This window comes from Condylura cristata, unplaced genomic scaffold (assembly GCF_000260355.1).
Source record: "Condylura cristata isolate star-nosed mole 26May11 unplaced genomic scaffold, ConCri1.0 scaffold00015, whole genome shotgun sequence".
Lineage (NCBI taxonomy): Eukaryota > Metazoa > Chordata > Mammalia > Eulipotyphla > Talpidae > Condylura > Condylura cristata.
In genome coordinates this window covers 5,613,799-5,631,126 of record NW_004567116.1, presented here as the reverse complement: position 1 = coordinate 5,631,126, position 17,328 = coordinate 5,613,799, and the positions used below count along the sequence as shown (strand labels likewise).

The 17,328-nt window shown below is 39.0% G+C and overlaps 3 protein-coding genes across 3 annotated transcripts; 1 reads left to right on the top strand and 2 right to left on the bottom strand.

The window, feature by feature from the left end:
• The first annotated feature begins 5,575 nt into the window (after window positions 1–5,575).
• On the top strand, window positions 5,576–6,520 carry LOC101622814 (olfactory receptor 5B3-like). Its single transcript, XM_004683441.1, has one exon. The coding sequence runs from the start codon at window positions 5,576–5,578 to the stop codon at window positions 6,518–6,520; it is 945 nt and encodes a 314-aa protein (XP_004683498.1).
• A 2,729-nt stretch (window positions 6,521–9,249) lies between these two features.
• LOC101622575 (olfactory receptor 5B2-like) lies at window positions 9,250–10,203 on the bottom strand. Its single transcript, XM_004683440.1, has one exon. The coding sequence runs from the start codon at window positions 10,201–10,203 to the stop codon at window positions 9,250–9,252; it is 954 nt and encodes a 317-aa protein (XP_004683497.1).
• A 5,751-nt stretch (window positions 10,204–15,954) lies between these two features.
• Window positions 15,955–16,908, bottom strand: LOC101629463 (olfactory receptor 5B12-like). Its single transcript, XM_004682757.2, has one exon. The coding sequence runs from the start codon at window positions 16,906–16,908 to the stop codon at window positions 15,955–15,957; it is 954 nt and encodes a 317-aa protein (XP_004682814.2).
• Between the last annotated feature and the right edge of the window lie 420 nt (window positions 16,909–17,328).

The following is a 17,328-nucleotide window of genomic DNA, read 5'->3' as shown; positions in this document are numbered from 1 at the left end:
CCAACTACTTTTGCACAGATTACAGTTCTCGCTAAATATGTGTATGAAATAGATAGTGGCTTACCTTGCTGTTTGAAGGAAAGGGACAGTTAATCCCAAATAGTGAGCATGAAATCACCCATGGAATAATGCATAAATAATAACAGATGTGTTACATCTAGATAGTGGTCAAAAGGTTCCAGGTTCTCTAAAGCAGGGAAAGACAGAGAAAACACAAATGAGGACCTAAGAAACTTGACTTAAGTCCTGAATCCATTGTTTATTATTTCTTCTTCTGCCCTTTAAGAGTCTTTTACTGTCTCCTTATTTGCAAAATAACAAAAAATTAAAGTTAGACCAAACTGCTTCTCTCATATAGTTTACAAAATTGTGTGTGTAAAGAGCAAATAAGGTAAGGTCTATTAGATAATCAGTAAGGGTTTACTATTTTAAAATCACTCTGCATAATATTTAGCAGAGTAAATTTTAGTAATTTCCTTGGCTGTGGTAGTAGCCTTGTTGCAAGTACTCAGGCACAGAGAAGTACTTGTATAATGAGAACTGCTAACATTAAGATGAGTATATGATAACTCAATGACCCAGAATCCAGACTGGTCCTTTAAAATAACACCGTGTGGAGTGTTGTTGATATTTTTATAGGCAAATGCAAGGAAACCAAGAGTAAATTATGAGGATCGGCAGCTGTCGGGGGACACACCTTCAGAAAGCACCTACAGCTTCTCACCCCACTTCCTAAGGAAGAAGCAATTAAGCTTTCTATGGGGACCTGATTGCATATATCAAGTGCACAGGTATATTTTGGTATTGCTTGTATTTGATCCCATTTATGATCATATCAAAAGGAATTAAGTGTTAGGGATAAACTTAATGAAGGAGGTGAAGTACATATACAATGACAACTAAAAGAAAATTTTTTAAAGATAGAAGCTACAAGGAAATTGAAAGATATTTCTTGCTCATAGAATGGAAGAATTGTAATCCACTGGCAAGATACAGCAAAACACATCTTGGACTAAGTGAATATAATTACTGGTACCAGTGGAAACAGGGAAAGAGAGGAATAGAGGGAGGAGGAGAGTAGATAGCATTAGCACAATAGTTTGATGGGTACGTAGAACATGGACACATGGAAAAGTAAAAATATAACCCCCAAATAATAATAATTTAAAATAATTTAAAAATGTAACCCCCAAATAATAATAATAATTTAAAAATGTAACCCCCAAATACTAACAATCATCTTTAAATAAAAGTATTTAAAGATATAACTACTAATTTAAAAAATGAATGGAAAATTACATATTCCCATCCAAGGAAATACAGAGACTCAATGCAAATTTCAAATTTTTAATGGCATTCTTCAAAGAAATAGGCAAATATTATTGGAAATTAAATGCAATCACAAGAGGCCCTGAATAGCCAAAGCAACCTTAACAAAAAAGAACATAGCCATCATATTTCCAGACAGCAAGCTACACTGTAACCTACAGTAATCAAAACAGTATGATATTGGAATAAAAATAAACATACAGACCAATGAAATATAATTGAAAGCCCAGAAATAAATCCATACTTATGGACATTTAATTTACAACAAGGGAGTATACAATGGGAAAAGGTAAGTCTCTTCAACAAATGTTGTTGGGAAAACTTGACAGCATACAGCAGGGTTTCATCTCTGGGATGATCTTACGAAGGTAAAGTTATATGGTCAAAAATATTTTAGTAGTTGTTAGAGACAGTAGGTGGGAGAAAGGGTTGAACACAAAGTTCAGGAGTTTTGTTGAGATGATACTGGTCTCCTACATCATGATTGTGTCCATGGTTTTATGACCATCTAAAGTGGACCACATTTTTAGAATTATGCATTAAAAAGGGGATATATTCTTTGTAAATGATGCGTTAATTAGAAAAACAGGAGTGCAACTTCCCCAAGGCTGTTAGGTTCCCCCAGCGTTTAATTGTTTCCCTTCTAAGAAAGTAGAATGAGAATGTCCTGGGGGATATTCCCAGAGAACTCCAGGTCACCATAACTCCCGATTCCCATGAGTTAGCCTCTGAAATCCCCAAGCAATTCAATGTGGCATCATTTTAGAGGGGCCAGACACTGTGCTGAGTCCTTTTGGCAACCGTTTTGTATTTGAACATTAATAATTATTAGTAAATGCAGTCCTTCTCCCAGCACATGACCTGAGAATTTGGAACTGCCTGCAAGCCATGCCTGGGGAAATTGTTTCAGATCTGACTTTAAGATAATAAGCACTTAGTAGGTGTTTTATAACGCTTCCTTCATTTGTTACTATTTAAAAATAGTAACAAATCACTCTGCATAATATTTAGCGTGCAGTAGTTTCCTTGGCTGTGGTAGTATCACAGACACAATTCTGTGAATTATATGGGAAGAGTCATCTAATTCTTTATATTACAAAGAGGGATAAGAAAGTGACTACTCTCAGTGGATAGAAGGAAGTGACATCTATTCAGAGCTGTGCCAGGTTTCTGGCAACATATTGGATTATTCCTTCCATCTTTTCTTGTCTTAGAGATCTTGGAATCTAAGATCTGGTAGAACATATATGTTCTCTATCAGTAGACATATGCAGTTATTCCATGGGTAAATATCTAACTATACACTCATTATTCATGATTAGCTGTCCTCTTCCAGAAGCAAGGTAAACTTCTATATTCCAAATACCCCTTTAGTGAAGAGTGTAATCCATGGAGAAACTATACCTGAGATAAATTGTTTGAGCAATAAAAATGATGTTTTGAACATTTTCTACTAAGAGAATGGATTGAGGTTTGTATATACATGTGAAAACGTCCATCAAGGGAGAACTTAGGGAACATATGGAACATCATTAGGATGCTTTCCTAAAAAATGATTAACCAAAAAAAAAAAAAAGGATATGATATTCTTATTTAATTAGTCTTCATTTCAGTTTACTTGCTATATGAACTTTATGAACTACAAGTTGAAAGAAAAGTGGAAGATAATAAAATAACCCTTGTTTATTTTTTAAATAAAATGATGACTTGCAATGGTTTCTTCTTTAAAAACAATATGATTTTCTTTATTTAACTATTTTTATTGAGGTAACATTGGCTCACATTACTGTTGGTACTTTGGGAGTATCGGATCCACTGCCTTAAGGATCACCACCATAGTGCACCTGCCTTCAAATCACCCCAGTCCACCACCATAGTCCAATGTGTTTGCCACCGTCTTTGTCCTCTTCACCTCTTTGTCCTTCTTCACCTGCTTCTCTCTCCAGATGCTTCAGTTCCACAGTCAGCTTTCAAGGGTAAGTTTTTAAACTTGTTTTTATCTGACCTTTAGTTTGGCATTCAATATTCCATCTATAAGCAATTTACCATGATTTCCAGTATGATACAACTTTAGGTTGTACAGCTTGACTCTTCCATATTGCATGAGCCTCTCTTTACCCACCACTGAAGTTCAAATGCCTGTCACACTATCATTCTCACTCTCTGTCTCACTTTCTTTCAAACTCCTTTCCCCTCTGGTAACCACCATGTTTTTCTGAGTCTGAGAGTCATTTTTGTTATGTGTGAGTTCATTTGCTTTACAAAAAAGCTTTCTTGGTCCTACAGAAGTTTTACAATTGAATGCATAAACTCCTTACTCATTTGTAATCTTTTGCTCATGATCTCATCCTGATGATTATTAGCATATCTCGTATGCAGATGGTGAGGTGGCTGAAAGCACAGACTTTTGATTTAGTCACAACTGGGTTTGAATCTTGATCTTGAATCTGCCCCAACCTACCTATGAAATTATAGAATTGTATGTATCTTTTCAAATCTTCAGTTCTCTGAATGGTAAAATGGGCATGATACACGTCTGTGAGGATTACCTGAAAGCAATTGTATAATATATACATTTATACATAAATGTATATAAACACATGTATGTATATGTATAGAATGAATATATGTAATTATATATGTAAGCAGCACTTGTTATTGTTTAAATAATATATGCTGTACTTCAAGTGGTTATAATTGTCAGAAGTTGGTAAACATAATGACTTTGGGGGAGTCGCTTGTGAAATGAAGATGTGAAAAAATTAAGAGGTGGATGATAGAGAATAATGGTGAGTGATGATAAATGTCCATCCAAAGGCTTCAACTTAAATAAAAACAAGTTAAGATTCTATTCCCAATTAAGAACATATTTATAAAAGAAGATTTAAACATGGCATTCACCGCCAAAACAGAACTGCTGGCTAAAGGCAGTTGACCAAATTAAGAGCTTGCAACACACAACTCTTGTGATTCAACCATGAAATGATAGTAATGAATGAGAAGAATGAGTTTAAGAAAGAAATTATTTCAACTTATTCTAAAAACATGGATTTTAAGCAAGAAGTTAAGCAGGAGAGTGACTCACATGGACTCACTATATAGCTGGTCTTGCTGGCAGAGATCAGAGAACAAAACCAGTGGGAACAAAGAAAATCTCTGTGATGAAATGTGCAAGGGAAAAAAAAAACTGACGATAATACTGTAGTTAACCCTCATCAGTCTACAAAACCACCAAACATTCTACCCATTTTTATGTATTATCTTACTTACTTTTAACAACAATAATTTTGAGGTAAAGTCATGACAAGCACCCTTTTATGCATAGGGAAAAATCCAGATCTCATACCTAGGTGAGAACTAACGACTCATACAGAAAACGACATGGATGTCTTCCCAGAGCCTACATGCTATTCCAACAGTTGTGTCTTCCCCTCAGAACTGCTTCTAATTTGGGGTACATCTCTTGATTCTCAGTTATCCCAGTACATCCACTGTGAATATGCCTGTAACCTCACTGTGATATTCCAAACACTGATTTTGAAGCAGTGAAAGCAATAGTAATTGTACATCAAATTAAATTTGATTTAATCTTAGACCAATGAACTGAACTAAAGAATTACTTCTGCTTGTGGACAAAGATTGACTTTGGCAGGAATAATTTCATAAAGATAAACACATTAAATACAGATAAGCCCTGTGCTTCAACCTTACAGGTTGTTCAGAAAAATAAATGAATAGATACAGAAAATGCCCAGCGCAGCTCCTGGCACATGAAAAGCAGTTTTGAAAAACTTAAATGAAAGATTCACTCATTCCAGACATGTCCCTGGATCAAAACATTGTTTATCATAAATCTCAGTTTACAAATTTAGAAAATTTAGAAAGTGAGAGATGGCTCATAAGCATCACTCAGTTTCAGCAATGTGTATCTATCTATATGGGTAATTCATTCATTAAATTTTGTGTCATAGTGAAGGTTGGAGAAGGTTGGAGAAAAATTGAAGTAAAACTATTGCCAGGAAGAAATAATAAACTCTTGCTACAATTACCATCATTGCCACCATCGCTATCACTGTCACCATCACCATCACCATCACCATCATCATCACTATCACCATCACCATCATCACTCATCTACCTATTCTCTTTCTCTGTTTGAATTTCACTCCAATCACATTTTTATGTATCATTCTGATCCTTTACTTTGGATTGTTCCAGAGCATCTTATGATTACTAAACAATACCTATGGAGAACAATACAGAAGTGACTGAATTCATCCTTCTGGGACTGAGTGACACCCCAGAACTTCAGATGCCCCTCTTCATCATATTCACTACCATTTATGTCATCACCGTGAGTGGGAACTTGGGGATGATTGTGTTGATTCTCATAGACTCTCGCCTTCACACTCCCATGTACTTTTTCCTCAGTAACCTTTCATTGGTGGACTTTTGTCACTCTACAACAATCACTCCCAAGGTCATCACTGGGTTCCTGGTAAGAGACAATGTCATCTCCTACAATGCATGTGCTGCTCAGATGTTCTTTTTTGCAGCTTTGGCCACAATGGAAAATTTCCTCTTGGCTGTAATGGCCTATGACCGCTATACAGCCGTGTGCAAACCCCTGCATTACACCACCAGCATGACCACAGGTGTTTGCGTGCGTCTGACCGTAGGTTCCTATGTCTATAGTTTCCTAAATTCCTCTGTCCACACTAGGGACGCATTCAGTCTCTCATTTTGTATGTCCAATGTGGTCCATCACTTTTTCTGTGATGTTCCAGCTGTCATGGTTCTCTCTTGCTCTGATAGACATGTTAGTGAGATGATTCTTGTTTTTGTGGCAAGCTTCAACATCTTTTTTGCTCTTTTGGTTATCTTGATTTCCTACATATTCATATTTATCACCATTCTGAAGATCCGCTCAGCTGAGGGATATCGAAAGGCCTTTTCTACCTGTGCTTCTCACCTCACTACTGTGGCCACCTTCTATGGGACCGTCATCTTCATGTACTCCCAGCCCAGCTCCAGCCATTCCATGGACACAGACAAAATAACATCTGTGTTCTATACCATGGTTATCCCTATGCTGAACCCCCTGGTCTATAGCTTGAGGAACAAGGAGGTCAAAAATGCATTCAAGAGGGTGCTTGAGAAGGCAAAATTGTCTCTAGGTTTCAACTTTTAAAGTTATAGGCTTCACAATGACTTTAGTTTCATTCTTCTCAGATCATCAATGTTCAAAGACCCATATTTAAGACCCACCTGAACCTATATTACTGAGGTGCCACCATCTCTTCAACAGCTTATCATATAGAACAAGACAAACATCAAGTCCAGATATGTGATAGCCAAACGCAGGTGGCAAGGGGATCTTAAGAAATATGGGGCCATGCTTATAATAAATATTACTAATTATCTTCGATTTTTTTACATGCTCATATTTTCTCTACCATATGACAATGCAAACACATTTTTTTTAAGACTTATTTATTCATACAGAACTGGGGTACAGGCCAGAGATGCGGAGGGTGAGAGGCTTCACCAGGGACAGAGTGGGGAGCAGAACAGACAGATCGACGAAGTACACTGCTGAGGGGAACAGCCGGCGGTCAAGAGAGGTCTGCCGCGTCATGTGGATCTCCCCCGGGGGCAGGCGGGGATCGAACTTATGCAGAAGCGGCTTAAGCTTCATAGTGCAGTGCTTTAACCCGCTGCGCCACCAGGGAGGGCCCGCAAACACATATCTGTAAGTTGACACACACAGACCTATGAATAGGAACAACTGTAAGAATCCCGGTTGTGCTTATACAGAGGAGGGGGAATTTGTTAATGGCACTGAATGGAGAATACTTGTTTTTTTTTTTTTTAAAGATTTATTTATTTGTGTATACAGAACCTGGGTACAGGCCAGAGGCTTAGGGGCGGCGAGAGGCTTCACTAGAGACAGAGCGGGGAACAGAACAGGCAGATCGATGAAGTACACTGCTGAGGGGAGCTGTGGGCGGATCAGGAGAGGTCTGCTGCGCCATGGGGTCACCTCCGGGGCAGGCGGGGATCGAACCTGTGCGGAAGCGGCTTTAGATTCTCAGTGCTGTGCTTTAACCTGCTGCGCCACCAGGGAGGGCCCGAAAATACTTGTTTTTAAGAAAAATGTTAAAAATCCATCTATGTATTACTTATATGAATTTTATGTCTCAATTTTTTATTTTTCTATTTGAAAAAATATCAAGTCTGAAATGACAACGCATAGCAGGAGTGTAAGGGATGGGGAAAATACATATAGTAATTATCATAAAGTAAAAAAGATCATCAACTGGGCCCTCTCTGGTGGCGCAGGGTTGAAGCACAGCACTAAGAAGCTAAAGCCACTTCAGCATGAGTTCGATCCCAGCCTGGAGATGACCCACATGGCGCAGCAGATCTCTCCTAACCCACCCGCTGTTCCCCTCAGCCGTGTACATCATCAGTCAGCCTGTTCTGCTCCCCACTCTGTCTCTGGTGAAGCCTCTCACCGCCCCTGCACCTCTGGCCTGTACCCCAGTCCTGTATGCATAAACAAATACATCTTTAAAAAGTACAAACTGAACAATGATAATGTTCAGTGTTAGTCCTCCCATTTTATTTATCCTTTTCCAATTGATAAACTATTCTAAACATTTGACTTATGTGTGAATTTTATTTTTTTGAGTGTGTCCTTATTGAGGTAACATTGGTTTACAATATTATTACAGTATTATCTGGGAGTATAGATTCACACATCTTCAGAAGAACATTATCACACCACAATGATCACCAGAATACCCACAAACCTCCTCTATTGTCCCTTGGGCTCTCTGCTTTTGCTATTGGTCACCTCAAAATCCCCCATATTCACTCCTACACCTCATCCAACTAGGAATTGAATAAATCAATAAGTAAGTATGCAAATAAAAGTAAACAGAGGAAATTGAGGGAGGATTTACTATTATGATTTCTTATGACATACATACTACGCAACTTTATTGCGTTAAAGCAATTTATTCTCTCAGAGTTCAGAGGTCTAGAAGTAAAAACTCTGCTTTTCTGTATCAGCCATGGTGGCAGATATTTAGAGAGGATATATAAGGTACTTTCACATAGAATTATGTATCTTTTTCTTTTTCAATTAACACACTTAAAACAGTGGTTTTATTAAACATATAAATAAGAATAGATGTAAATCCTGAAAATGTAAAAATTATTTTAGTTTATGCTGCGTGTGTCTTCATGCCCATATAGAGCACATTATGCGCTTCTGCTTATGTCACACTGTGTGCATGTGAAACAAGGGAACAAATAAATTGACTTTGGCCAGTGTTCTGGTTTTTTTTTTTTTTTTAGTTGAAGTGACATTGCATTATAAAATGTACAATGTTATGAACAGGTGTTCATCTTTCCGAATCAAAATGTACATTCAGGTCAGCGATCAGAGCCCAACTATATCCTTGCTTCAGCATTGTCTCCTTTTCCTGATTAGTGGCTACCAGAGCAACAAAGGAAAGGAAAAGCCAGTATTTTTGTTTGGAAAATACAAATACTGGGAAAAGAAAATTTTTTGGTGAGGAATCATTAAATCATTTTAACTGCAAAGTATAAAATATAAAGTTTCAACATGTGCACCCCCAAAATTATCATCGTAGTGTCTACTTACCATCTTAACCACTTTCAAATTTCAACACCATATTATAGACTACAATCCACACCATTTCCAAAACTTTAAACAAGACACAAAAAGTCTTACATTTTCCTTTAATCATCTTTGTTCAAATATCACACCTCTCAACATATTTTATTTTTACTAACAGTCTTCTGATGTGGTAAGCACATGAGGAATTTAACGCTGTGTAACACTTAAAATGTGAATGTGACCTAAGAAATGCACTATGTTAATAGGCTTCATACAACATCAATCCCCAGTCCTAAAGATGATTTTGCTTTCCCCAAAACCTTTTTGAATGCATTCTTGACCTCTTTATTCCTTAGACTGTAGACCATAGGGTTTAGCATGGGGATGATTATACCATAGAACACAGATGCTGTCTTGTCTGTGTCCATGGAACGGCTGGTGTTGGGTTGTAAGTACATGAAGATGACAGTCCCGTAAAAGATGGAGACAGCAGTGAGGTGAGAAGCACAGGTGGACAAAGCCTTTTGGTGTCCCTTGGCTGATTTCATCTTCAGGATGGTGAGAAATATGAAAATATAGGAAATCAAGATAACCACAAGAGAAATTAAGATGTCAAAGCTTGCCACAACAAAGAGAACCATCTCACTAACATGTCTATCAGAGCAAGAGAGAACCATGACAGCTGGCACATCACAGAAAAAGTGGTGGACCACATTGGACATGCAGAAAGTGAGACGGAATGTGTCCCCAACATGAATGGAGGCATTCAGGAAGCCACCAACATAGCAACTTATGGCCAGACGAGCACACATACCTGTGGTCATGATGGTGGTGTAATGCAGGGGTTTGCACACGGCTGCATAGCGGTCATAGGCCATTGCAGCCAAGAGGAAATTCTCCACAGTGGCAAAGGCTGCGAAAAAGAACATTTGAGCAGCACATGCATTGTAGGAGATGACCTTGTCTCCTACAAGAAACCCAGACATCACTTTGGGAGTGACAGCTGAGGTGTAACCAAAATCCACCAGAGACAGGTGAGCGATGAAAAAGTACATTGGTGTGTGGAGACAGGAGTCTACAAGGATCAACAGGATCATCCCCAGGTTCCCCAAAGCAGTAATGAGGTAAATGAAGGTGAACAAGATAAAGAAGGGGATCCGAAGTTCTGGGGCATTGGTTAGACCCACCAAAATGAAATTTATCACGGCTGAACTATTCTCCATGGGAATTACTAAGTAAGGGGAAAAGAAACATTTGGTAAACAGAAAAGTGATTGCACAAAAATTAAATCTGTAAATATCCTGCTTATCTCATTATGGCAATAATTTATTCTTCATGATTCACTGACTTAAAGCATAGATCTGAACAAAAGGTAAAATATCTCTATGCTGTCAAAGCTCTCAGATTCTCACAGATCACATGGCCAACACCCCATTTATGCAAATAAACCGAAGTGCAGAAGATTATGATTTGTCTCAGGTCACATATTTGCCACAAAAATATCTTGCAAATTAAATCAGCTGAGTCTACTAACAGCTTGCATTTATACATGTCTCACTCCAAGTACACAGTTATATTAAATGTTTTTAAATATATCAAAATCTCTCAACAAACATGCAAAGTGTTCTTTACAAGTCTAAGCCAGTATTGACTATTGAGAGTCAAACTTTGAACAAATCCATAATGTTATTCAGGATTCTCTTAGTTGAAACTTAATGAAATTTATTGTAACGCTATTCACTTTATTCATTGTGTTCATTAGATCAAACTCAGTGTAGGTACACAGTGGAGTAACGAAGATCCATGAGTGTTGGTGGGATGTAGACTGGTCCAGTCCCTATGGGAAGAAGAGTGAAGTTTCCTCAAAAGACTAAAAATGGACCTGCCGTTGGACTTAGTAATTCTACTTCTAGTTATCTACCCCTAACTTACAAAAGGAAACATAAACTTCTGTGTTTATTGCAGCATTGATTACAATAGCCAAGACATGGAAACAACCAAAGTTCCCCAAAACAAATGAGTGAAACAAGAGGTGAACTCTATTCACAACAGAATATCACGCAGCAATCAAAAACGTAAAGTCATGCCATTTGCAGCAAGATGGAGGGAAACAGGAGGAATTATGCTAAGTGAAATAAGCCAGAAAATAAAACACCAGATGATGTCACTTATAGGTGAAATGTAGAAAAACCAAGCAAAATGTCAGATAAAGACAAACTTTAGAATCGGCCCTTGAAAGCTGACCATAGATATGTGGCTTTCAGAGGGGAAGGGGTGAGAGGGGAGGCTGGGTGGGGTGGGGAGAGCACTTTGTTGGAGGGCTATGGTGCTTCAGTCCTGGGAAAGCTTAAGTGACCACACCTGAGGTGTATCCTACACTCTCACAACATTAACAGGGATGTCAGACACAGTATTTAAGTAGCAAAAAGCAAATAAAAGCGAAACCTAAAAAATAAAGAGTCACATGTGAACTAGACAATGGCCCAGCAGTAGGAGAGGCACAAGGAACCAGATCAGCATTTCTGGAGAGAAGGTGTGGCACTGGGTTTTAGAACTTGGCTGGAAAGTACTTAGGCATTCACATAGCACCACCCCCACTTACCAGCTGGGAATCTGTGGTCCTAATTTAACTTCTTCAATCTCCTTTTTCCTCTATAAAATAATGATGTTAAGGGAACTTGTCAGAAGGGATTATTACAGTATTTACAGAAATTAATCCATTAGAAACAAGGCATCATATTTGGCACAAACCTATGTCTGCAAGGGTGGAGTGAGGGTCTCTGAGGTGTTTTGGGACACGGCTGGTGATATGCAGAGTTGTGCAGGTGAGTGAGCTTGAAGTTGGCTAGGCTCAATCTGCGATCCCATTGGCTCAAATAACTTACAATACCAACTTCACTGTTGCTATTGTACGTATTTCATTTCTCACTAAACATGAATTTGGGATCTAAAACTTACCTGTCCCTTAAAAAAAGGTGCTGGCAATCCCAAATGCTTTGTCTGTATTAGTCAACTGAAACTCTGCTAGGGAAGAACATATACATCTCTCAAGCTTTTAAAAGATGTTATCAAAATGTCTTTAAAAACATCTTAAAACTACTGCATAAACTTTATGCCAAACTTGTTTTTCTGTATTTGTGAAATAGACTATTGTTCATGCAATATATTCACAGAAAGTTCTACAAAACAACCCAGTAAAGAACAATCATTTAAACTCTACTCAATGTAATTTTTATCTTGGGAGTTTCCTGTCAAAGATTGTGAACTTACATAAATACTGGGTTTGTAAGAAGATCAGGACGCTGATCTTTGGAAGAAGACCAGTACTAATGCTTTACATTCAGACGAGTAAATAAATTATCAAAGGGACTCCAGAGATCATCAGTTCCTTCTAGGATGATGTCAAGCAGAAGAATCACATTGGGATTTTAGGAGATAATGAATGGGAACCAGGAGGGAGTTCTAAACATCTAGAGACCTCTGGGGAACTGACCCAGCTGCATATCCCACTTCTATTCCTTATGCCGCTTAAGTAAGAGGCAACGTTGAGGGGGGGGGGCGAAGGAACTGATGCAATTCCATTAGTTATTGTCATTTATTCCTTTTTCAGTTTAGGTGTGTTCACTTACAGTAAATTTCTTTTTTTTTTTAATTTATTTATTTATTCGTACAGAACTGGGGTACAGGCCAGAGATGCAGAGGGTGAGAGGATTCACCAGAGACAGAGCAGGGAGCAGAACAGGCAGGTCGAAGAAGTACACTGCTGAGGGGAGCAGCGGGCAGGTTAGGAGAGGTCTGCCGAGCCATGTGGTCACCTCCGGAGCAGGCGAGGATCGAACTCATGCGGAAGTGGTTTAAGCTTTGTGCAGTGCTTTAACCCGCTGCGCCACCAGGGAGGGCCTACAGTAAATTTCATGCATTTCAGTATATGATCCTGCCAGTTGGACCAATGTATAGGATCAGGAACCACCACACAATCAAAATAAAGAACAGCTCTATCGGGCCCTCCCTGTTGGCGCAGCGGGTTAAAGCACAGCACTGAGACTCTAAAGCCACCTCCACATGAGTTCAATCCCCGCCTGCCCCGGAGGTGACCACATGGTGCGGCAGACCTCTCCTGGCCCGCCTGCTGCTCCCCTCAGCAGTGTACTTCATTGATCTGCCTGTCCTGCTCTCCACTCTGTCTCTGGTGAAGCCTCTCACCCTTCGCATCTCTGGCCTGTACCCCAGCTCTGTATGAATAAATAAATCTTAAAAAAAAAAAAAAAAAACAGCTCTAGGTACCAAAAAGTCCCCTATGTTCTCTTGTCATTCATCCTCCTGTCACCCTGAAGTCCTGGACAGTGACTTTGTCTTTATGACTTTTCCTTTGCCAGAAATGCACTGGTGGTGGCAGCGTGTGAAATTAGACATTTGTAGAAGTTCGAACCGATAGCCTCTGGAACAGACACAAAGTGGAAACTTACTTTACTGCATAAACGTAATTTGGAGTAGAAAAACAAACATCATTTTCATAAATTAGTACAATGACAGCCATTTTACCAGAAAACAGTCATAAAGTATTAAAGAACAAAAGGAGTCATCCAAGCAAAATCATATTGAGCCTGTATTCTTTTCCCTGAGCGTAATGCAGGCATTGCAATGGGCCCAGGCTCATTTTCATTGTCAGATAATACTCTATGGATATGGATTTAACTGGATTGCTAATTTCTAGTTTGTACTGATTAAAGTAAACTGCTGTAAACATTTACATATAGGTTTGTGTAGGAACATATGTTGTATCTCACGCCATCAAATATCTTGAGTTGCGCTTGCCAGGTGGTATGGCAAGTTTATGCTTAACTTAATAAGATACTGCCAAGTGGGCTTTAAACGTGATACATCATTTTGCTTTCTCACTTATGATGTCTGAAAATCTCAATTTCTTCTTGCTATTGCCAAACCTTGGTGCTTTCTATACCAGAGAAGAGTGTTTTGACAGAGTAGAGTGAGAGGATGGGTAGATCCTGGCTGTAGTTTCTCTACCTCTCTCCACCTGCCTTTTGGAGTATGGAGTTGAATCTCCTCAAAGTCCCTTTTGGCACAGTCAGTATTGATTTCCAACAACCAGGAGATGCTCTAGATTTGCCCAAGTCCCAGTTCCTCTCTAGCCAGTGCTCCCTGGGCTATTTCCAGATTACCCTCACAAGAGAGAAGCAGGGAACCCCTTCTGGTATCTTCTTCCTGTCATCTCATTTCTCCTTCTGTGTTTAGGTTATCTGGGTTTCTCAGGAATAATAATGCACATACATTTGCTTAATAAATACAAGTAAATGTACTGTGAATATGTAAGTATGGATGAGCATGTTATTAAAAAGAGAATTTTACTATGAAGAAAAATGATTGAAATAAATTTATTGAAGAAACATTTTAACATTACATAAGTTTCATGTGTACATCATTATCATTTGACATCTATGCATATCACATAATGATCCACCCACTAGAGTCAATTGACCATCAAGTGTTTCACCCATTTCCTATCTCCCTTTCCCTCTGGTAACCACTAATCTTTCCTCACAATCAAGAATTTGTTTTTACTTCATTTGCTTTGTTTCTTTACATTCCCCATATGGGTGAAATCAGACAGGATTTACATTTGTCCCTCTGACTTATTTCACCTCGATGGTCCCCGCAAGCTCCATCCACATTGTAGTAAATGGCAAGATTGTAACCTTTTTGAAAGTTGAGTAGTTTTCCTGTATTTGAGGGTGAGAGAGAGAGAGAGAGAATCTCACATTTTCTTTATTTATTCATCCCTCCATGGATATTTAGGTTGTCTCCATATCTTGCTATTGTAAATGATGCTGCAATGACTGGAGGTGTGCATATGTCATTTCACATTACTGTTCTGGTAGTGTTCAGATAAATACCCAGAAATGCAATAACTGGATCATATGGTATTTCCAGTCTTACAGTTTCGACTAAACACCATACTATTTTCCATAAAGTTGCACCAATTTATAGCCTTTTTTTTTACGTCATTCTCCATTTTGTGCACTTTTCCATCTCAATGGAATCCCCATAGGCTTCCCCCCACCAGTTCACCCGTGTGCCATCAGCATAACCAGTGTGCTCTTCCCACCCCAGTTCTGATGGTTTATGGATGTTCTTTTTTCTCAGGCTTCTTGCTAGCACTTGCTGATTGTTGTCATCCTGATAACAGTTATTCTAACAAGTGTGAGGTTATATATTAATGTGCATTTCATCATAACAGGAGATAACTAGGATCTTTTCATAACCTCCTGGCCATTTATATGTTTTCTTTGGTGAGATATCTGTTGAGATTATCTATTCATTTTTTTTAAATCAGGCTTTTTGTTGTTACTATTGAGTTACATGAATTTTTCATATATTTTTAATATTAACTTCTTTGTCAGATGTTTGATTTGCAAATATGTTCCTCCACTCACTATGTTGCTATTTTGTGTTGATAATATTTTCTTTTGAAGAAGTTTTAAAATAAGGATTCCAGGGCCCTCCCTGGTGGTGCAGCGGGTTAAAGCACAGCAGTCAGAAGCTAAAGCCACTTCAGCACGAGTTCGATCCCCGCCTGCCTGGGAGCTGACCCACATGGTGCGGCAGACCTCTCCTGATCTGCCCCGCTGCTCCCCTCAGCAGTGTACTTCTTCGATCTGCCTGTTCTGCTCCCCACTCTGTCTCTGGTGAATCCTCTCACCCTCCGCATCTCTGGCCTGTACCCCAGTTCTGTATGCATAAATAAATATTTAAAAAAAATAAGGATTCCATATTATGGGGTGATTCTTCTGAAAGTATCAATCCTAAATTTTAGATTTTTCAAAACTTCGGCCTAGAATACTTAATAGTCAGGGAAATTATAACAATAAATTAGAAATTTGTGCGCTCGGAGACGTAAATATTGTCCCCAAATGGATCTGTTCTGAATGAACTGTGTTATTATAAACACTATGTAACTAAAGTGTCAATCCTACGGAAGACTTTGCTTTCCCTACAGTCTTATTAAAGGCACTTTTGACTTCTTTGTTCCTCAGACTATAGACCAGTGGATTCAGCATGGGGATGACCATGGTGTAGAATACGGACGCCATTTTGTCTGTGCTCATGGAATGGCTGGAGCTGGTCTGTAAGTACATGAAGATCCCTGTCCCATAAAATATGGAGACAGCAGTGAGGTGAGAAGCACAGGTGGAAAAGGCTTTTTGTCGTCCATCAGATGAGCGTATCCTCAAAATGGTGATAAATACAAACAGGTAGGAGATCGAGATGACCAGGACAGAAAAAAGGACATTGAAGCCCACTACAAAAAACATTGCCATCTCAGTGAGGTGGGTGTCGGAGCATGAGAGAGTCAGAAGAGGAGGAGCGTCACAGAAAAAGTGATCGACCACATTAGACCTACAGAAGGAAAGACTGAAAATGTCCCCCGTGTGGATGGAGGCATTCAGGAAACCACAGAAGTAGGACCCTGTGACCAGACACACACACACCCCTGTGGTCATGGTGGTGGTGTAATGGAGGGGTTTGCACACGGCTGCATAGCGATCATAGGCCATTGAGGCAAGGAGGAAACTTTCAACTGTGATAAAGGCTACGAAGAAGAAGAACTGGGTGGCACAAGCATTGTAGGAGATGACGTTGTCTCCTGTGAGGAATCCTGTCATCACCTTGGGAGTGACGGATGAGGAGTAACCAAAATCCACCAGAGAGAGGTTACTGAGGAAAAAGTACATGGGCGTGTGGAGTCTGGAGTCCAATAAAATCAACTCGATCATGCCCAGGTTCCCAACGAGAGTGAATAGGTAGATGAGAGAGAAGATTATGAAGAGGGGGATCTGCAGGTTTGGGTCGTCGGTTAACCCCACAAGAAAGAACTTCGTCACCTCTGTAGTGTTCTCCATGTGGATCATTTGGGATTTATGTGACTGCCTTATGGCCCTGAGGAAACAGAAGCACAGTAATGGAGGCAACACTCCGCTGACATCAATCATCACATCCTCTCTGCTGATTTCTCTATTGCGGTACCTTGTTTCCAGAAGTCTTTAGATCCAAAGCATAGCCATGATAGCAAAATGCACTTTTTTTTAAAAAAAATAATTCAAGAAAACTTTATTGAAGTAACAAACACAGCGAAGAAAAATTATCTACTAAAAAGATACCACATCTACTTGAGAAAATCAACTTAGAATGGTCAACACCGAAGAATGTTTTAGTGTGTATTATTATTGTTTTTTTTTATTAAAAAGTTTATTTTTACATCATTTTGCACATTTTTTTTTCATCTCAATTGTAATCCCCACGGGTTTCCCATCACCAAATCACCCCTGTGC